The following is a 21,208-nucleotide window of genomic DNA, read 5'->3' on the forward strand; positions in this document are numbered from 1 at the left end:
TGAAAAACTCACTGCTGTACGGTGCTGCTCGTCTGTCTGTGTGTGTCCTGTGTTGCCATTTTGGGGTTTGTAAAGTTTTGGACACGTCTGACACAGAGAATCTCCTGTTGTGTTGTTATGTGTGAAACAACAACTCCAGTCTGCACTTTGTCTGGAGTATATCTGTGTAAATGGCTTCTCCATGAGTTACTATGGCTACGGGAACAATTAAACTTTAAAATGATTCTTAATTAGATCATGAATGTAGCCTGACTATAACCTTAAGGGTACATGACAAATCTGAAGCCAAATAAAAGTGAAACTTCAGAGCCTAATTCATCATGCCTGCATGATGCATCATGCATGTCAGAAGATGAACTGCCTTTGCAGACTTCAGTAAATATTAAAGGTGCAGTGTGTAAGATTTGGGGCTTTTATTTTCAGAATAAGCCAGACATGGAATATAATATTCAGAACTATGTTTTCATGCATGTTTTTTATTTGTATTCCTTAAAATGATCCTTTTATATTTACAGTGGGAGAGGGTCCTCTTTCATGGAGGCCGCCATGTCGAACCACAAAGTTTCTACAGTAAGCCTAATACAGAAAAACTCATCACTAACTCTAGATAGGGCCTTTAAATGTTGTTTCTCCTTTACACTAGGAAGGTGAGGGTGATTGCAATGCAGCAATCACAGCTCTAGATGCAACTAAATTCTACACACTGGACCTTTAAGTTAGTATGTGTGTCCACAGCAATTCTGACATAATAAACGAGAAAAAATCTGACTAATCCAAACCAAATAATTCAGATAAGAACTCTCTCCCTCTCGTCTGTTTCTAGGCTGACATTGTACTTTAATAATAACTTTTTTTTAAAATAATGTTTCTGTTTGTAGAAAGAAAGTAGCAGTTGTGTCTTCTTGTTCAGGGCCACTAAACGCCTAGGACCGGCCCTGTGTATGTGACTTTTCTTTTTTCTTTTTTTACCATGACTTTGAAAATAGTTAGTATATGCCTCTGTGTGCAGTGTCTTTCAGGGTTAATGTATGCTTTCCTCAGGTTCGACACAATATGCGGTCATGATACGTTGCAGCTACGTTCAGTCTTTAAACTAACCAGGACAGTTGGCGTTTGGGAATGTACGTTCAATGAAAACCAGATGTTAGAGAGCAGAGGAGAGCAGAGGAGAGGAGAGGACTGCTGCAGCCTGCAGCCTGCTCACACACTTTGTAGTCTAACGCTGCTAGTTTCAAACGGTCCGTGAGAGTTATGGAGGAAGGTTACGGTCAAACTCAGTCAGGCTGCCGTGTGAAAGAGGTCTGAGGAGGAAAGATGAGTCAAAGAGACTAACGAGGAAAAACAGACTGAACGTTTTTTTTGTTTTTTTTTTGTAGTGAGCTCCAGGAAGTGCGAAACCGCTACGTTTGCAAAAAAAAAAAAAAAAAAAAAAAAAAACACACACACACACGGTGAGGAGTAGTGGATGGAGAGAAAAAAAAAAGTGCCCGGTTAACCTTTGAACCGACTTTCCTTTTTGTCTTCGCGTGAAGTCACAAGACAAACTCCTGTATCATTTCACGGATGACACACTTCACGGTAAGTCGTTTTTTAGGGTGCTAATTTGGTGTCAGCGGCTAAACAAGCAGTCCGAGGAGAGAGGAGGGAGCTGAGGGAAGGAAGCGGCTGCTTTGTTTTCATATTTCACAGAGGTAAAAAGATGAATTGTGACACGTAATTGAATTCTCCAAAAATGGCTAGTTTCTTACTTATCAGAGCGCTGTTCTAACGGGCTCCTGGATGCTGATAAGAAGTGTCATGATTAAAAGGTTTCTCTTGTGAAAAGACGTGTCTGTCTTCTTACTTATTTTTATTTTTTTTTACATTGTAACTTTTTGGAATAACACTGAACTGTTATCATTTTTCCCCACTTCATATTTGTAGAAACTACAAGTTCAGGACAAAGTGAGGAGGAAGACACACACAACATGTCCTCTGTCTATTTCAGTCCAGGGTCAGATTCAGGTGTGAATGGGTGAGAAAGATTCATATTTAATCTGTCTGATGCTCTTACCTCATATGTAGTATTCTGCCTTTTGTCAGTGTTTATCATGTTTATGCATGTGTAGTCTATATGTCTCTCTCTATATATATGACCTTATTAGACTATACAAACTGTCCTTAACTGACTCCTTATCACCTGTATTTGTTTACACCTGTGTCCTTCTTATTAGTCCACACAGAGAGCAAAGCTGATTGATAACAACCGCTCAGGTGTTTAGGACCTTTTAAAACTGTGGATCAGCTTGGATGTACCCTTTAAATACTGCAAATACTACCTTTGGGAGTTGTTTACTGTTAATGTATTACAAGGCTCTGTGCAGGAATAATGTGGGCGAGCCAGAGGATTTATTCCATGATGATATTGTGAAATTGCAAGACAAATTTCGTCTTTCTTTTTAATATCAAATTCTAAAATTCTACACACTGCACCTTTTTAAAAGATTCAGGTGTAAATGAGTGAGAAACATTAATATTTAATCTGTCTGGTGCTCTTACTTCATATGTAGTATGGTGCCTTTTGTCAGTGTTTATCATGTTTATGCATGTCTGTCTATATATTAGGAATATTGCAAAGATGGAAGATGCTAAAGTGGAGATCGACGATGGAAAAGATGAGAGTGTGCTTCCAGACACGATGTATCAGTAAGTTTCTACAGCTTTTTTAAAAAATATATATTTTTGCACTTTATTTTGAAGTACTCAAAAATTATTACATTCTTCCCTCCTTTGCAGCAACATCCGGAAGAAGATAACACCTTTTGTTATGTCCTTTGGGTTTCGGTGAGTCGTCTATGATTGCTAATGATGGTCTTTTCCCTTTGCCTGTCAGTGTTTGACCACGCTGTCTGTCTTTTTCCTGCAGCATATTTGGAGTGGTGCTGATCTTTGTTGACATCGTGCTGGTGATTGTGGACCTCGCACTGCCGATCAAGAGCAGAGGGCTCGGAGATGCCTTAGAGGCCGTGTCCCTCACCATCTCTTTCTTCTTTCTCCTCGACGTCCTCCTACGGGTCTATGTGGAAGGGTGAGTAAGAAAACGAGAAGTCACGCTACTAACCTCTTCCAGTCTTTGTAAACTCTTTGTGGTTATTGTCTTACTGTAAATCAGGTGTGGCTGCAGTATCACTCATGCAATCCACTGCATCTTTATATATTTCTTACACCCTGCGGTCATGTTAATTATTTGCTGACACTTTGTTAGATACTGTAAACCACATTCAGTATGGTAATGTAGTTTTCAGTAACCATTACACAACTGCTTTCTCGTGAATGCGAGAGCAAGAAAAGTTTAAAAGAGTTGTGCAAACATTCCCAGAGTCCTGTGTCAGCAGAAATGAATAGTGATTAGCTGTTAAACAGGAAGTTGTGAAGAGGAAACTGGACAGGAAATGTATGGCATGTATTGGGCTAGTCTTTGGAAACATGATTCAGACTGCTCAGACTTTCTCTGCAGCATGCTAATCATCACATGTGTTTTACTAACTTTCAGGTTCAAAGTTTACTTCAGCGCCAAGCTCAACATCGTGGACGCCTGTGTTGTCGTAATCACGCTGGTGGTCACTATGATTTACACCTTCACTGACCTATCAGGAGTCAATCTCATCCCCAGGTACACGCCTTCCCTGTGTATTCCCAGCTGACTGATGTGTAATGTGTTTAGAAATGGCTCATGCAGTCATGTTCGACACATACACGGGTGTTTTAATTTAATATAACCTGATATGACTGTACAAACTGTGCTTAACTAACATGTACACCTGTGTCCTTCTTATTAGTCCACACAGAGAATTTGGTAAGATTGTGTCATTTCTGTATTAGCTTTGCCTAACTATGGGTCTAACCATCAAGGCTGATTGAAAACAACTGTGCAGGTGTTTAGGACCTTTAAAACTGTGGATCAGTTTGGATGTACCCTTTAAATACTTCAAATACTACCTTTGGGAGCTGTTTACTGTTAATGTATTACAAGGCTCTGTGCAGGAATAATGTGGGTGAGCCAGAGGATTTATTCTATAATGATATTGTGAAATTGTGACATTTTTTTTTGTTGATATCAAGAGGAAGTAATTCATTGATAATATCTAACCTCAGACTGAATGATCAAGATAGATCAGAAGAGTCCCTATGTTGCCAGGGACAAAAATCTTGACTATTTTGCATTCATAAGCTGCATTGAGAATATACTGCCATCTTAAAATACCGATCAGTATTCTAATATTGATTTCTAACCCCGCAGTATGTAAAGTGTCATACACGCCCAGTTTCAGAGTGTAATGCCACTGTGGTAAATATGAGTACACGTGATTACGTCAACAACGTGAACGTTGTTGTTAGGTCAACAACACAAGATATAGCAGCTAGCTAATATTAGCTAGCTAATAACAGCAGTCAGCCCAGCTCAGTGTCTGTATTTCACCAAACTCTCACCAACCACTAAAGGTTGGTCCCAGATTTACTCTTGTCTAGTGTCTTGCTCACTCACTCTTCTTCTTTTCTCTTCTGAGCCCCCTGCGTCTGAATCCTCTTTGGTCTCTTCACCTCTGTCATTATGTCCATAGAGGCTGCTGAGCCTGGTTACATTACCCATCTGCCCAGTTCTGGCTGTCTCAGCATTCTCCCACACCCCAGGCCTGAAAACCTCCTCTTCCTAGTGCTCCCAAACGCCACAAACACTCCCTCATTGCTCTGAGCTCACGGTCCAGGTGACATAGCTAACAAACTGAGCTAACAGTGGCTAACAGCAGCTACAGTTGGCAGCAGTTAACTTCACTGTCCATCAGGAGACTCTGTAAATCACAGAGAGTTGAGGCGGAGCAGCCGGATCAGAGAGAAAAACAGAAAACATTATCTCCATAAAATATGATCCAGGTTCACCAAAATCAGTCAGATAGTTGCTGGTGTGTGATTTAGTGCCACATGAATAATAGAGACATCATTCACTTTTAAATGTAGCGTTAAGATGTGAACATTTGTCCAATGATTTAGAAGTATATATTTTTCATTCATTCCTCAGGGTGGTGTCGTTCCTTCGTTTCCTGAGAATAATAATCCTGGTGAGGGTTTTTAGACTGGCAGCTCAGAAGAAAGAGCTGGAGAAGGTCACCAGGAGGATGGTAAGGTCATCACCTAACATAGTGAAGTAAAGAAGATGTCTACTACATCCTGATCATTTGTTATTGTCCTTAGGTCTCTGAGAATAAGCGGCGTTATCAGAAGGATGGATTTGACCTTGACCTAACCTATGTCACAGGTAGTTGTCACACCATAGTTGGATAAATGCATCTAAAATTGCTGACACAAAAATAACACCCTTTTAAGAAGTGAAGCATTTGTTTGCGATCTTCACCCACTTATCCAGACCGTGTCATCGCCATGTCTTTCCCCTCCTCTGGGAAGCAGTCGTTCTACAGGAATCCGATCAAGGTGAGTCTGAAACAATCTGGATACATGCACATGAAAATCCAGCTCAATATGCACGAGTCCAACTCTCTTGACACTCTGCATGGTTTTAATCTCATTACACATCGAACACACCATGTCTTTCTGTGCAGGAGGTGGCGAGGTTCCTGGACACTAAACATGAAGGCCACTATAAAGTTTACAACCTGTGCAGTAAGTTGGCACCTCCTCCCATCACATGAACCGCATTCCTGTTTCTGTGCACAAACCGTGTCGATGTCTTGTTTTCAGGTGAGAAAGGCTACGACCCGCAGTTCTTCCACTATCGAGTTGAACGGGTGTTCATTGACGACCACAACGTCCCTTCTTTGGAGTGAGTACCAGTTTCTGCTGCACAAAGGCTATTTTGTTATTAAAGTAATGATATTGACCCAACCATAATGAACCAATCAAGTGTGGACGCACTGCAAAGATTTTTTACATGAGGAAGTTTTCTGTTCAGACACGCCACATGTGGGGTTACACAGGGTCAAGGTTACTTCTTTAATTGTTTGAGGACACTGACTCATTGATCATTACTATGGTAACCAAGGTCAGAGGAGTCCTATCCAGGGTCAGATAGGACTGTCTCTAGACACAAGAGATGGGTACATATCGTAGGAGTTCAATAACGATGTCGGACCACTGAGGGTCAGCACATTTCCTTAATTGTAGACTAATGACCAACTACCTACTACAAATACCTCACTGTATGTGACATTATCCTGAGTAAATTGAGGCGGCACCATCTCATGACAAGCATAATGATAAATCCTCCATTCTCCTTGATCAAGCTTCAATAAACCTTTCACCTCGTGGACACATCACTAACTGTCATTACAGGGTGTACAATTTTTTGCAAAGCTTGTCTCAATGTTTGTATCATTGTGTGCTGTACTGTATCTGTTGTATCTGTTTCAGGGACATGCTGAAATACACAGCCAGCGTGAGGGAGTGGATGTCTGCTGACCCCCAAAACATCATTGCTATTCACTGTAAAGGAGGCAAAGGTGATGCCTACTCATTTCATTGCTATTTGATGAATAATCTGAGTCGTACAAAGACATGAGTCTGGTGTACGTTTGAAAATGTCTGCTGACGAGGTAAAACTGCTCTGCTACTGCTCGCTTTCACAGGTCGCACAGGTACTATGGTGTGCACCTGGTTTATCGACAGTGACCAGTTTGAGAGTGCACAGGTATGTCTGAGATGAGTTCATGCAAGAGTTAACGAACTAACAAAACATTATGAAACAGGACTGCTTCATTACATTCGTTTCTGTATGTCCACCAGGACAGTCTGGAGTATTTTGGTGAGAGGAGGACAGACAAGAGTCGGAGCTCCAAGTTTCAGGGAGTGGAGACTCCCTCTCAGGTAAGAACAACATACTCGGGGTCCAACGTTACAAAGACAAGTTTTTAATAGACGTAATTATTCAGAAGTGTTGCCATTTCAGGACTACAATAAATGGAACAATGGGTAACTACTTGTAACAGTGATATCTAGAGGTTAAACATTAGTACTGCAGTCAAAATCAAAATCATGGAGAGCTCCCCAAAAAGGATTCAAGATTTAAGATCTCTTTATTATCATTTCACAGTGCACTGTAAAGAAAAGTACAAATAAACATACACTGCAAAATAATCACAGAAAAAAAAATAATAATAATTTGATTTGTGTCCAGTTTGAGTAACAGAGAGAGGGTGGTGACACACACACACACACAGATACACACACACATATACACACACACACAGATACACACAGAGATACAGATACACACACGCAGATACACACACACACACACAGATACAGATACACACACGCAGATACACATACACACACACACAGATACACACACACACACACACACACACAGGGATACACACACAGAAGCATGATGTACTATACAGCAGCACCACATGCTATCAGGTTATAGACTTCAGTGGTGAGGGATCATTTGGAAAAGTCGCCAAATGTATCAATTTAACAACAGGCAGTCACGTGGCAGTGAAGATCCACAAAGACGATGGAAATGTCTCAGAAGTCATTCGAAAGGAGATAAACATGCTAAAAGCAATCAGGACTCTTGATCCAGACAAAAACAACATTGTCAATTTCATGGAGGATTTCATGTTCAATAACCTCTCCTGTCTGGCCTTTGAAATGCTGGACAGGAGCCTTTGGGACCTCATGGAAGAGAGAAGGTGGATTCCTTTAAATCTTAATGAAATTCGTCCTGTAACCCATCAGCTCATGATAGCATTTGATGTTATAAAGAGTATTGGTATCATCCATACGGATTTAAAGCCTGACAATATAATGCTGGTCAACCATAATGACCAGCCATTTAAAATCAAACTGATTGACTTTGGTCTGGCCAGACGGGTGAGCGAAGTGAGCATTGGAACAATCATGCAGCCTTCTTCATTTCGGGCTCCAGAGGTGACCTTAGGCCTCCCCCTGACGGAAGCAGTTGACATGTGGGGAGTGGGATGCGTTATGGCATTCTTGTATTTTGGTAGGGAGCTTTTCCCTAGAGAATGTTCATATAATTTGATTAGATCTATGGTGCACCTGCTGGGTCAGCCTGAAGACGACTTGTTGAGTGCTGGATTATACAGCTGGGCATATTTCAGCCTCAATGAGGACCCCTACAATCCAGGCTTTAGGCTGAGGTCACCAGAAGAGTTCACACAGGTGACAGGCATCCAAACCCAAATAATGTTCACGTTTTTCGACTTCGTTGAGGATTTGCAGGATGCAGTAAAGACATACCCAGCCAAAAAAAGCGACATTGAGTATCGCGATAGGATGGCATTCCTAAGCCTCCTCATGTCAATTCTTGATCTGAATCCCGAAACGAGACTTACTCCGAGGGACTGTTTAAATAACCCGTTTCTGGCAATGTATCACCAGAAAAAAAGCATGGACACCAGCTCATATCCACATGAGGCACTTCAGTGCATGACTTTTTCACCCTTGAATCATCTAGACTCAGAACCAAAGTCAGATGAAAAGAATGACAAGTCAGACCCTCAAGCTATCGAAGCTGACTTAAACGAGCCAAGTCTTCATTTTTATGAAGCTTGCTCAGAAAAGAGACCATCTACTACTGGACAGGGTTTACCCCAAGTGGACCACGTGGAGCTGCAAGTGGCTCACATCGTCAATGAGCAGACATTCACCAATGAGCTCCAGGCGGAGAAGAACATAAACAAGCATCTCCAAGAGGAACTGGAACGGCTCTGCATTTCATACCAACTGCTCATTGCAAGGTGTGAAGATGATGCTCTCAAAAACAGAGAGCAGGCTGCTGTCCTTAAGCGTGATCTTGATAACGAGATCTTGCAGAAGAAACAACTGCAAATTGACTTTGATGAAGCCACCACTGCACTCAAGCAGGAGAGAGAGAAGAACAAGGCTCTACAAAAACAGCTGAACAAGATGGTGATAGAACAAGTTGACATCTTTCAGCATGAGATCCACAACTTGAGGACTGAGCAGGAAGCCCTCTGTCAAAAGATGGCGGAAGAGATCACTGTCTTGCAACAAAATGCGTTTGAGAAGGAGAAAAATTTTGGGAGAGAGCTGGACGAGCTGAAAACTCAGCTCAGTGTTCAGATCTCACTCAACCTGAAGCTCTCCAACGAGCTCAAGGATGAGAGAGAGGCTCCCCAAAAAATCACCAGTCGTGATGACGACTGTGAGGATGAGTGCAACAAGCCGCAGGAATCTATGCCTAATGCAGAGCCCTTTGAACCAACAAAAGAGGCTGAGGTTCCAGAGGAAATGCCGGGCGAACAGCAGGAGACCATCAGTCCTGCACCGGCCCTTGAATGCCAGAAAGCGGCTGAAGGAAATCTTCCACAGAAGACAGCAGAACCACCCTCTGTCTGGAAGAGAGTCCGTCACTTTCTGGGGTTGAGGAAACCAAAGAGGTGGAAGAGGAGGAGGGAGGAGGAGTAAAATAACATCAAGTATTGTGGGTTTTTCTCCAGGTGCTCTGGTTTCCCCTAAAAAAAAAAAATTGTTCAGATATTGTTATATTTATTATAATTTGTATTTTGAAGTTTTTGTAGCTTTTGTACAGTTGTTGGTTGGGACCTGGGGCATTTTTAAGTCTGTGTCTCGATTTTGGATGACATTACAGAAATACATCTCCTAAAATGGTTTCAGGATTTGAATTTAGATGATAATATCCCAACTATCATTCAAATATTTAATTATTTCACAGTCTTCATGGAAGGTTGTTTTTTTCAGAATTTTACATATGGAACCTTCAAATGTATAGCTGTGGTATTTTGAAGTGGGTCGTATGATCTACTTCTAGCTACAGTAGAGAAGTAGAGCTATGCACTGCTGCGGGCAGGGTCAGTAGAAAAATATATTTTGTCACACAATAATCAATATCTGTCAGTGTACACCATATTAAGAATATTTTCAATGCTGTCAGACAAACTTTTAATTTGGTGCTAACTTTAGAACTTCCAACAGCAAATATTACAAGCAATCATCATGAAGACAGCTTTCCCAGTAAAATTACATGACACATTTGGTAAATAAAATAAATTTAACACTGGCTTCAGCACTAACTAAAAACTGGGCTAACGCCCTTCAAAAGACAGTAATGTTAAAGCCAGATGATCCACCATCGTCTGGCCAAATAAACAAAGGACGAGAATACTGTATGGCTGGAAGATTTAGACATAACGAAGCATTGGAATGTGCTTAAAGTTAACTTCTAAGGACATGACTGCTGCTGTTATGTACCTGACGATGTGACACAAAATATCACTTTGTGAATGATTTGGTGAAAGAGAAGAGTGATACTTTTTAAACTGAAATGTTAACAGACTTTGCATCACGCAAGTCATGTTTAAATGAACATGAGGTTCAGATTTGTACCAACTTCATGCAAGTTTAACGTGTTCCATAAAATGTATTCTGTTATCTGACTTCAGAAAGGCAGAATTGGTTCTAACTGTTATTGTTATTTTTTTTATTTTTAAAATGTTAGTATTGGACACCCCTGTATTATATGATATAATTGATTAGCTATAAACATGGGGGACTCCAGACTCAGTCACTCATTTTGGTGTATCTGAGACTAATATAGTTCATAGGCTAAAACCTAGGCAGTGTCGTCACTGGCAGTGTGCGGGACACAAACAGACTTTCCAGGCTGTGTGGCAAATTTCAAAAGAAGAAACACACTGAGTTGCAGTGTTGTTGTCAAGAAGCTCATATTTCAGTAGAACATGTTTCCTTCATTTTTAGTGACACAGCATGGTCATTTAATGATTTAATGGAAGACTGGTGCCTCCCAGTGGTGAACAACAAAACTGTGTATGGAGTCACACTGTTATCAGCTGTCAGTCTTTTTATATAATGGCATATCTATTTTAACATTGAGAAGAACGTTATTAAAAATGAATAGCTCCAGTTACCATCTAATATCTGGTTTCATAATTTACCATATATCCTGCATATAATATTATTTTGTACATGCAGTATGTTTCATTTAATATATAGACACATACTGTACATACGTATGACTGCAGTGTAATCTGTATAGAATTAGATTTGTCCTCAGTCCTGAATATGACACTTAAAATGGATTGTGTGTGATTTACAGAGCCGGTACGTGGGGTACTACGAGATCATGAAGAGCAAGTTCAACAGACAGCTGCCCCCACCTAAAAGCCTCAGGATCAAGAGCATCCGCATCCACTCCATAGCAGGTAAAACTCGCCAAACCAGCAGAGCCCTCTGATTCATACCTTTGTGTGTGCCTGTCTGAATATCTGCTTTGTCGTGCTCCCAGGTGTGGGTAAAGGTAATGGCAGCGATCTCAAGGTGAAGGTAATTGTGAAGAAAGAGCTGGTGTTCCAGTGTGTGTGTGCCAAACAGGAGAACTGCACAGTGAGTGTCACACATGCACGTATCAGGTCACACAGATTCTTTGGTTAACAGGTGATGAACACACCTTTGTGCCGTCTTTCAGGTATTCCCCGACGTGGGCAGCAATGCAGCAGTCATCAGCCTGCAGAATGGGCCTGTGGTTGAAGGCGATGTGAAGGTCATGTTTGAATCAAGTGCTGTGAGTGTTTGCATTTATACCTTTTTTTTTTTCTTCAAATTCCATGTGTCGAGGCAGGCTGGTGGTCGTCCTCTAATTCATCTTCACGATTTTATTTCTCACTTTAGGGTCTGCCAAAAGGATACGAAGATGTTCCCTTCTACTTCTGGTTCAACACCTCCTTCGTTGAGGATAACAAGTACGTTTTTTTTTTGTCGACTCAAAAGGTTTCATGTTCTGCTCTGACATTAAATGACCTCTGACCTCTAAACTCTCTGCAGGCTGTTTCTACCTAGGGAGGAGCTGGACAACCCACACAAACCCAAGACCTGGGACCTGTACAAGGAGGATTTTGGTGTCACTATGCACTTCTCAGAACCAGAATAAAAGTCCTTTTAAAAAGACAACAATGATGAAATGGCTTGTTACAGTGGGACTGTTAATGATGGATTGGTAGATTGAACACTAACTCAATGAATGAGTGGCATAAAATGACATGTTCAAATGTTGTGGCATGCAGTGGGCTCCTCCACTGAGTCATACTGTGTAGCTCTGACAAGTCACTGACGTGGCACTTAAACTGAAATTTCTAATGAGGCGTATGTGGAGAGCTAGTCATGTCTTGTAGTGAATCAGTTGATCTCTGTATGTACGCTGACTCTTTCGGTTGTCCTTAAATAAAATGTCAAAGAATCAGAGGAAACATTTGCGCCTGATGTCTTGCTGCCATTATATGCACGAGTGGTTTTGACCATATGGTGAGAAAATGAGGCGGAAATGTAAACCACACAGCAGTTTACCAGAACACGATGACACAACACCATAGATACATGCAAATGTATTCAATAAGCTGTGTTACACCGCTCCACCTTGTTCTGTCTGACTTGATTATGAAATCATGAATTATTATAAAAGCACTGAGCTGTAAACTGTAAATATGCTATACATCTTAATCTGATATGAATGTTGACAATTAGGAGACGAGGCTGATTAAATGTACCTTAAGAAATTTCATAAATATATTACCACAAAAACAAATGTACTTTTAGGTTTGCATTTAATATTTTTTCCCCTCACAACAAACATCAAGTATCAGATCATCTTTCATTCATAATTTATGCACTTATTTACAATTATTGCTCATTTTACAAGTTGCATTATTTGTCATGCTAAAGTTACACTGCAGTTCACAAAGGGCAACATCTGAGAACATCCCCCTGCCTGTAACACATCGATTCCAGTTAAACCTGATCAAATCTAAACATTAAACAAATAATTAAAGTGCAGACACAAGTAAACCTCATTAGGAAATACTGTTAGTCATTAAAGAGACCTCTTCAGGAGGCAGATGGTGCTTCGCATTCAGGAAAAATACTTGACAAGCTGACCTAAATCTCCATAACAGAGCTGATTAAGGATGGTCAATTAAGTGAAGATGCTGCGAAAGGCGTGACAAGTCTCTGCAAAACTCCAACCTGAGAAGTGATAGCTGAGGTCCGGTATTTCACCAGATCGACAAAGAAAGTGGCCCACCTTCACATTGCATTGTGGGATCAGATCAATTTGAATTCAAACTTTCCGTCACATGTCACAAGAAAGGATTTGATTAAATGGGATATTTGGATCTAGCTGTCCTGTAGCTGAACAGCATTTATATACGGGTTTAAAAGTTGAAAATTCTCCCTGATCAAAAGGCATCCGGTACAACACAACTGCCAAACAGGATGTTTCAGTACACTTTGACAGTCTTTACACAATATTGCAAAACAGCAGTTGACAAACTCAAGGCATGTCGTGAATCACAATCAGACGTCTTTGTAAAACATCAGAACACAAGGCAAAACTGAACTCTTCTTTGTTAACAACAGATTTACACAATCCACATAAACGGTCAGAGTAATGAGTGATATCTCTGATGTCAAACAAATGCAACAATCCTCACTGATCAACCAGTAACAGGAAAAATAAACTCCATTTCATATTTGGTCATATTGCTAATCCCCTCACCCAGACACTCAATTCAACAAAGGGTGTTTCTGGCGGCCCGGACTAAGTTTCCTCCAAAACCATTATACTGGTCACACTGCTCCAGCTCATCGTAACGCCCGCTTTTCAGAAAGCAGAGTATTGAGGTTTTGCATGTCTCCATGCAAGGCTCGGACACGTGTCCTTTGTGTTGTAAGTACCAGAAGTTCTGGAAGACCTGATTGTCATTGATAAATGCCCGGATCAGCCCGTCGTAATCAGAAGGGAACAGGCTGGTCAGACCGTAGGTCTTGGTGGCACGATATAACAGTGTCCATTTGGGGTTTTGTTCTGGAGTACTTTTCCCTCCTGGACCGTGGTTTACCTTGGTCAGGTTCAAGATGTAGGTTTCGTGGTCAAGCACCAGCCGAGAGCTGCCTTTGTAATTCCCATCCACATAGTACACTCTGTAACCTGGAGAAGAGAAACATTATGATTTATCTTTCTTAAAAGAAGTGTGTGCTGCTTCTGAAATGTTGGCTACGCAGAACTCACCTGGATTAAGATTAACGTAAGTAGTCACACTGGGGGCAATGAAAGCCACTCCCAGTGGGCGGCTCATGGTCTCCTCATCATAAAACATTTGGAACTCGTCCAGATGTGTGTGACCAAAAAACTGTCCAGCAATCGTACTTTCATATCTGAAAACAAAACAAAAATTTTTTTATACACAACTTGTCCCATCTCTATTCCAATCCGTAGGTTTCCAATCCGTAAGTCAATGCAGTCCTACAAAACCACAAAAGAGATGTGATCTGGCCATGCAAACAAAAGAAGAAGTGAAACAAACCAGAAATAAGTGAACAACATAACTGGATTATATTAGCATCTGAACATTATCCACAGACTACTGCTCATCTGGGTTGATGACCAAATACTGGCAGTGTAGTATTTATAAAGTGTAGAAACCTCTGCCGAGTGTACGGAACTTCATGTGTCTCGCTCAGCAAGCCAACAGGACTGCGCACACACTTTCTGTCTTTACACACTACTAAATGATCGGGAGCTACCTGTTGACGATGTGATAGTAGTTCCAGCTCCAGCTGCTGAGACACAGGCCAGGTGGGATGTGACCAATGATATGTACCTAAATGAAGAAGGAAATGACACCATAGAGGACTATTATTGCACCAATAAAGAAATCTCTCTTGCTCTGTGCCAGTGTGACTAGAGGGAAGCAGAATGAGAAAGCCATAGTCGTTATCCACATCTATAATGAAGCCTGTGGCTGTGGAACATGAACCTGAGCCTCATTAAAAACACACTGAGGGTTTTATTGTCAAGTGACCAAACTGAACCAACGTTAACTTTTGTTTGTGCTGCTCTGGCTCACCTTCTCTCCTTTGTCCTCGCTGGCCTGGAGAATATGGACGAGCCACTGCAGCTGGTTGGCGGGATCGGTGGAGTTCACCATCAGCCAGAAGTTCTCTCGAGCACAGAAGTTCATGTTGAGAGAGACCACCCTAAGACCGGGCTGAATCTCCAACGAGTAGAACCCTCCGTATCTGAAATGACACCCAAAGGATGCAGTTGAAGGACTCGAAATGGGCTCCGGGGGAAAGTCCAAACTCTTTACATGGGGAACAAAGTTTGGACAAATGTGATCACTTCTGTTCAGAAATGTGAACTGTAAAGTGAAACTGCAAGAACACACATCTGACATGAAGACAGTTCCTACTTTTAAAGCCTCTAAAAATGTGGCTTTGAATAGTAAAATTGCATAAAATCAAAGTTGGGCATCTCAAGAAGCGTCCACAGAAATAGAATGAAAATATTCGTATCTAATAGAAATTTCCAAAAACAGCCAATTTTGCTGCAGAACTGAAGTGGTTATCTATGCTCTTTTAAAGCCAGCAGACCTGACTCCTTTGACAAAAACAGTTATTTTACCAGAGTAAAAAACATAGTTACAAAGTTTGTGTTTGTGAACAGCGGTTTGTTGAGTTAACAAGGCAACTAAGCTTAGAGACAAGCTTAAATTCAGAAGGTGTAAGGTTCTATTTTTCTATTTCATAACGAAAACAGGTGTAAGACAGTTTGAGTTTTTTTATTACACTAAATTCATTTGGGCTCTTCTGGCTTTGATGCAGATTCTGACCAAACATCTGAGGTTTTGTTTTGTGGGATGTGACTTGAAGCTTTTATGATCGGTTTGCAGAATTAATTGTACAATACATGTCTGAACATGAGCACATTCAGCTGAAACCAAACACCAGGAAAGTTTACAGAAACTTTCAAATATGGCTTTAAACTAGTTCCTCATACTTTCATGTTCATGAGGCCTCTGTGGTTTGGGGTTTCCAGTGGATTTAAGATGTTTGCAGTTATGTCTTTATCTACAGGGTGGCCTGATGTGCACATAAGCCTGAACATAAAATACATATTTATATAAGATAAAAAACACGAATATCAAAAAACCTCAAGGTCTTTAAAGCTTGTTCGGGTAACCACGGCGCCCATTCCTCTGCCATTGTATCGTACAGCCAGGCACAGGATCTGTTGCCATGAACAAAGGGCGGCGGGAAGCTGTTCACTGGCGTGCTCTCGTGGTTCCCTATAGCTGGGTAAACTGTCACATTAGGTCCCAGGTGTCTGGACAGGAGATAAGAGGAGGAGATGAGCCGATTGCTGTTTGGTTCAATTCCAGGTAACACATGACAAACAAGTGATCAAAGCAGTAAAATCATTATCCAGGAAGTGAATCTGCAGTACTAGATACAGTATCAACTATTTTACATGTGAATAAAAAGGGGAAATTACATTTATATCTTATGTAGAACTCAAAGGTTAAGATGGAAAAGTTACTTGTGGATGAGCCTTGAGATGACTGTAAGCTCTGACAGCTGCTGTTTCCTGGTCTGAGACCAAACATTGTGTGCTGGTATGTCTCCGGTCCAGTACACCCAGTCCCAGGGTCCAGCTGAGGCGGCATTTACAAGGAGGCTCTCCACCGTCCGTAGAGGCAGGTCACACTTACTGTAGGTTCCCCAGTACCCGGCCTCCCTGCGCTTCCATTTGGGAGAGCCCGAGTCTTTACGACAACACAGAGGGTCCTTGCAGTCAGCGGCGCTGCCGGCTTCATACTCCTGTCGGTGGTGATAGAATTTTTAAAATCATCCTGCTGTTTTCTGGTTAGTCGTTCCAAATTTCCTGGGAAAACTGCAACATTTCTTTCAGGTAAATCATTAACGTCAAACCCATTGACCTGAACACACAGACTTTGATATATACTGTCCACTCTGAGGCAATACAAAAACTTACATTGTCCCAGTGGATGTCAGTCAGAAACAAGACCTTGCTCTGTGGAGAACCAGGTTTGGGTAGAGAAGGTGGTACAACAGGGGGCTTAGGGACCTTTGGCAAGGTGATGTTCCAGGGTGCGTAGAGGTCAAATTTGCCACAGGAAGGGCCCACCAGCATGGCACAAGCTTCAGAGGGCCAAAGTAAGGACTCCTGCAGAGCCCGGATGAAGTCTTCCCTGAACAACTCAGTTATCTGTCGACACACTCGCTCATCGGCTAGATGGAGACGGACGCACGCCTCGCCGACGGCGCGAGCCACTCGCTCTTCATTTGCGTCGCTCTAGGAGAGGCAACAAAAGGCAGGAGAGGATTAGAGATGAGGCGCGAAAACACTTGACTGGTGTCAAAACCTCATACTTCCTAAAAATGAGTTTAATGTCCGCATTTACAGACCACAAAAGAAGGCTCGTCATTACAAATCGAGTGAGTCTGAAATTGTGTTTTTGATGTCAACAGCTGGGCAACAGAGACCATATGATCAGGATGTCTTAAGCATGGTTTTATGCTAAATCAGCTAGAAATACCAGGAAATATAAGAATAGATGTGTTTTTTGGGGAGGGGAACAAGAACTGGATCTTGGTCTTTAGTGTCACATGCCACATTTCTTTGAATGTTTGCAAGTTATTCACAGTAAAGATGGAGTTCACTTCAATTAAATACAATCTGAATAACTGGACATTCATGCAACCATTTAGCCCACTGTTTAGTTTATAGCCAGAAACATTTAATTTATGACTTCCTGGACTAAACAAAGAGAAGAGACAACACAATGATGTTTTTTGTTCCTTTTAAAATCTACCCTTCCATTTCTCAGGGCCATTTTGATACTACAGTATATCTTGACTCCAAACTTCATAAAAAGGTTAGAATGTTTAGTTTTTGTTTTAGACGGGGCTGATTCAACTTTGTTTCGGAGGTTGTGGCGTGACTTCAGTTTTAAGAAAAGCGTATCGTTTACTGCAAAGGTATGGAGGAGTTACAACATGAAGCACGAGAGTTCCTTTAAGATTTATCAGCAGGATTGCAGAAAAACTAATAGCCTGATTTTCTTGAAACTCTGTGTCAGGGTGTAAAATAAGACAAATGAGATGAACCTGTTCAAATCTGGAGCAGATATGAAACACAGGACGGACACCCACAGAGTTAGGATTGTAACACTGGTATCTAAAGGTAAAATAAAGTGCACTTGTCATCAATGTGTTAAGCCGTTGGACTAAACTTGCATTTAAATAATACAGCCAGAGATCTGCACATGCTTTATTGTGGGCTAACTGGTTGATTAAATACACATCAACATGTAATTCAATGTTATTCTCTACTTTATTCTATGGAATTAAAGATGATCTATAACCATACATCTGTAGATGGTGGCATTGTTCAGCACTACACAACATGTTCACACATTACCAGGAGGGCGATATCAAGGATGGTGAAGACAGCTTTGCACAGGGGGCAGGTGACATTCCTCCAGTTAAAGCCGACCCCCGGCCGGTTAAACTTCTCCACGAACAGCAGCCTGGGCTGCTCGGGGGTCTGCGCCGGAAAACAGGAGGCGAACAGCGGGAACATGAAGAGCAGACAGCAGGTCAGGAGCCCAAAGGAGGGCGGCAGGGTGGGGAGCCTCATCGTTTGTCAGCAGCCTCTGTGGAAGACGAGAACAAACCCGTCAAAGGAAGTCACACACTCTGCGGTGTTATTTAACACCCCGAGTTGTGAACAAGTGACTCACACACACAAACACGTATGAAGGGGGGACAGACATCGACACGAAACTGCAACAGTCGGCCAACAAATTCGCCAACTAGCTGCTCTTTTGCCGCAGTACCTTCGAAAAAGTCGCCGCCGTTGTCTGCTTCTTCTCCCCGCGGTGTGGAGAACCAACACAGCCCCGCTTCCACTTCCACAAAGTCGACGGGTCACTCCTGCGTGCGTGTGTGCGTATATTCAGCTCAGCACTTGTTATGGTGGCAGAGTCTCACCGCTCCGGCTTGTGAAAAGCACAAAGAGTCAGCTGACTGATCACGTGACGTGACGTGTTTTTTTTTTCTTTCTCCACTCTGAACAACTTGCAACACAAACTACACGAAGGTATCGATTAGTCGATTAGTAGTCGATTAGCTGTGACAGAGGGGGTTGTGTTTTTCTGACTTGCACACTTTATGCTTTGTTGTGTTCACAGCAGGAATGAGCAAAGAGCTGCACAGAAGCTCAGTCCATAAACACTTTATCACAGCTGTCATGAACTCAGGTTATACCACACATGGTTATATATCTTTGGTTATACCCCTTCCCACGTGACAGCCAAATTAAAGGAGCGATGTGTAGCAGCAACACTGACACCTAGCGGGTTAAATGGGTACTGCAGCCCAAATTCTAAATATTGGAGCGTCATCTCCCCCTCCTCCTCCTTAGTTTTAAAAGTCATGTGGGTTTCCAGACGAAGGCACTGAACAGGGCCGTTTCTAGCTGTTTGGGGACCCTATTGCAAGATGCTATTTAGGGACACCTATTTTGTCCAACTCTGAGGGAGAGATTCCTAACCTTTTCAGATGATCTGTCGCAATTCAACCGTTTAAGAAGAAAACAGGCTGGAGTGCATTGATAGATGCAACAGATGAAGCATGTTCATGAAAAATGTGCATCGTTAACTTTGAACACAAGGTGAACAACATAAAAACCCTCTCCCCACCAATCCAAAACAGTGAAAAAATAAATAACCTAACTTATTAAAATGAATACAAATATAATGGTCCAGCATCCAAATGAATGTGCAAACAATAAAAGCAAGAAACAAGTAAGAATAATACTGACTGAAATTTACATATAACACTGCAACCTCTGATTGTGGTATGTATAACCACATGTCTGACGTTTCAGGCCACTGCACAAGATCAACAAAAATAAGCAAAATTTATTATCTGTTATTATTTGATGCCATGATGCAATTGTTAATGGTGCCTACCGTTATTCTCCTCGCTTCAGTGAATGGCGGGCGGCTGTCATTCATCCCGTCATAACTGTCTGCAGACGACAACTAGTTCCTCATACTTTCATGTTCATGAGGCCTCTGTGGTTTGGGGTTTCTAGTGGATTTAAGATGTTTGCAGTTACGTCTTTATCTACAGGGTGGCCTGATGTGCACATCAGCCTGAACATAAAATATATATTTACATATGATAAGAACACGAATATCAAAAAACCTCAAGGTCTTTAAAGCTTGTTTGGGTAACCACGGCAGCCATTCCTCTGCCATTGTATCGTACAGCTGTTCACTGGCGTGCTCTCATGGTTCCCTATAGCTGGGTAAACTGTCACATTAGGTCCCAGGTGTCTGGACAGGAGATAAGAGGAGGAGATGAGCCGATAGCTGTTTGGATCAATTCCAGGTTACACATGACAAACAAGTGATCAAAGCAGTAAAAAAACAGCTTTCCTGTCATAGCAGCGAATGAGGCTACAAATAAAGACAGGAACTTTTAATTCTGCCAAATTATATTGAGGCTGAACTTGCAGCTTGTGGGCCGCCTGGTGGCTGCATCCACATAGTCTGCATATAGCAAGAAACAGCTCTGGCACTGAAACTTCTCAAGCAGAAAAGAGTACAACATGTACCAGCCTCTACGTCTGAGTCTGGCTTCAGTCTGTGCTGCAAAATACAGACACAGAGAAGTTTCCATTGGTTTGGTTGGCCCGTTTGTTTGAAAGAGAGAGACAGCTCTGGTAGGGAGGCACAGAGGAGGACTGAGGTGAGACAGAAAGTCAGTAAATCAGTGGAGCAAAACTTTACTTTCTGATTGTTTCACAGCTTTTATGTTCAACACAGATAAACACCTTTATGGAATTTTAGAAAATCGAGATGTAGTTAAAACTTGCTGGGACCTGGTCAGTCCTCCCTACTGACTCTTTAGTCCCCAGTCCCCTCTGGCTGCCTCCAACAGGAAGTGCTGGGTAGGGTCAGTATGTGATGTCATTTTGGGCAAAAAAAAAAAAAACATTCAGTTGCCTGGGATCTCTCTCACAACAGAATCCTAGAGATGATAAAGATAGATGATTATGATGGAGATATTTGGTTTACAAGAGGTAAGTGAATGGAAACATTACAAAGTATATTTCAGATTATTGATATAGATGCACCTTAAATGATCTAAAATACAAAATGTAAAGTTTTGATACACTGGGAATGATTTTAGATGTATGGATTAAATATATAGTGAAATAATGGCTGTCTTCATCTTTATTTGAGTTTTACTACGTGTCTGGTCATAGAGCTTTTTAGGTCAGGAAGAATTATCTCCATTAATGCACTTCTTTTACTCG

The 21,208-nt window shown here is 41.6% G+C and overlaps 2 protein-coding genes across 3 annotated transcripts; one reads left to right on the forward strand and one right to left on the reverse strand.

The window, feature by feature from the left end:
* Positions 1 to 1,031: 1,031 nt before the first annotated feature.
* Positions 1,032 to 12,920, forward strand: tpte (transmembrane phosphatase with tensin homology). Of its 2 annotated transcripts, none has more exons than XM_027273440.1 (19): positions 1,032 to 1,691; positions 1,924 to 2,014; positions 2,605 to 2,685; positions 2,776 to 2,823; positions 2,906 to 3,067; positions 3,533 to 3,652; positions 5,057 to 5,156; positions 5,230 to 5,293; positions 5,402 to 5,466; positions 5,595 to 5,655; positions 5,734 to 5,815; positions 6,403 to 6,491; positions 6,618 to 6,679; positions 6,775 to 6,855; positions 11,120 to 11,225; positions 11,309 to 11,406; positions 11,489 to 11,584; positions 11,692 to 11,762; positions 11,845 to 12,920. In XM_027273440.1, exons 2-19 carry the CDS (start codon positions 1,968 to 1,970, stop codon positions 11,948 to 11,950), a joined length of 1,539 nt encoding a protein of 512 aa, XP_027129241.1. In that variant the 5' UTR covers positions 1,032 to 1,691; positions 1,924 to 1,967; the 3' UTR covers positions 11,951 to 12,920. The 2 variants fall into 2 exon arrangements, with proteins under 2 accessions (XP_027129241.1, XP_010735309.1); XM_010737007.3 differs by having other exon boundaries at positions 1,032 to 1,578.
* Positions 12,604 to 18,886, reverse strand: smpd1 (sphingomyelin phosphodiesterase 1). The gene is made up of 9 exons (XM_010737004.3): positions 18,717 to 18,886; positions 18,299 to 18,533; positions 16,850 to 17,170; positions 16,394 to 16,674; positions 16,007 to 16,180; positions 14,922 to 15,093; positions 14,599 to 14,675; positions 14,084 to 14,229; positions 12,604 to 14,002 (listed from the first exon to the last, which is right to left on the reverse strand). Exons 2-9 carry the CDS (start codon positions 18,515 to 18,517, stop codon positions 13,584 to 13,586), a joined length of 1,809 nt encoding a protein of 602 aa, XP_010735306.3. The 5' UTR covers positions 18,518 to 18,533; positions 18,717 to 18,886; the 3' UTR covers positions 12,604 to 13,583.
* Positions 18,887 to 21,208: the final 2,322 nt, after the last annotated feature.

This window comes from Larimichthys crocea, chromosome XXII (assembly GCF_000972845.2).
Source record: "Larimichthys crocea isolate SSNF chromosome XXII, L_crocea_2.0, whole genome shotgun sequence".
Taxonomy (NCBI): Eukaryota; Metazoa; Chordata; class Actinopteri; family Sciaenidae; genus Larimichthys; species Larimichthys crocea.

Bases quoted from the DNA above. Each gene is read 5' to 3' on its own strand.
- tpte (XM_027273440.1), top strand. From the start codon at position 1,968: ATGTCCTCTGTCTATTTCAGTCCAGGGTCAGATTCAGGTGTGAATGG. The intron at 5,294-5,401 runs GTAGTTGTCACA...CCACTTATCCAG, and splicing joins TGACCTAACCTATGTCACAG to ACCGTGTCATCGCCATGTCT. The intron at 11,585-11,691 runs GTGAGTGTTTGC...TTCTCACTTTAG, and splicing joins TCATGTTTGAATCAAGTGCT to GGTCTGCCAAAAGGATACGA.
- smpd1 (XM_010737004.3), bottom strand. From the start codon at position 18,517: ATGAGGCTCCCCACCCTGCCGCCCTCCTTTGGGCTCCTGACCTGCTGT. The intron at 17,171-18,298 runs GTAATGTGTGAA...TGCCTCTCCTAG, and splicing joins TCCTTGATATCGCCCTCCTG to AGCGACGCAAATGAAGAGCG. The intron at 15,094-16,006 runs GTTTTTTGATAT...GTGTCATTTCAG, and splicing joins CAAGCTTTAAAGACCTTGAG to ATACGGAGGGTTCTACTCGT.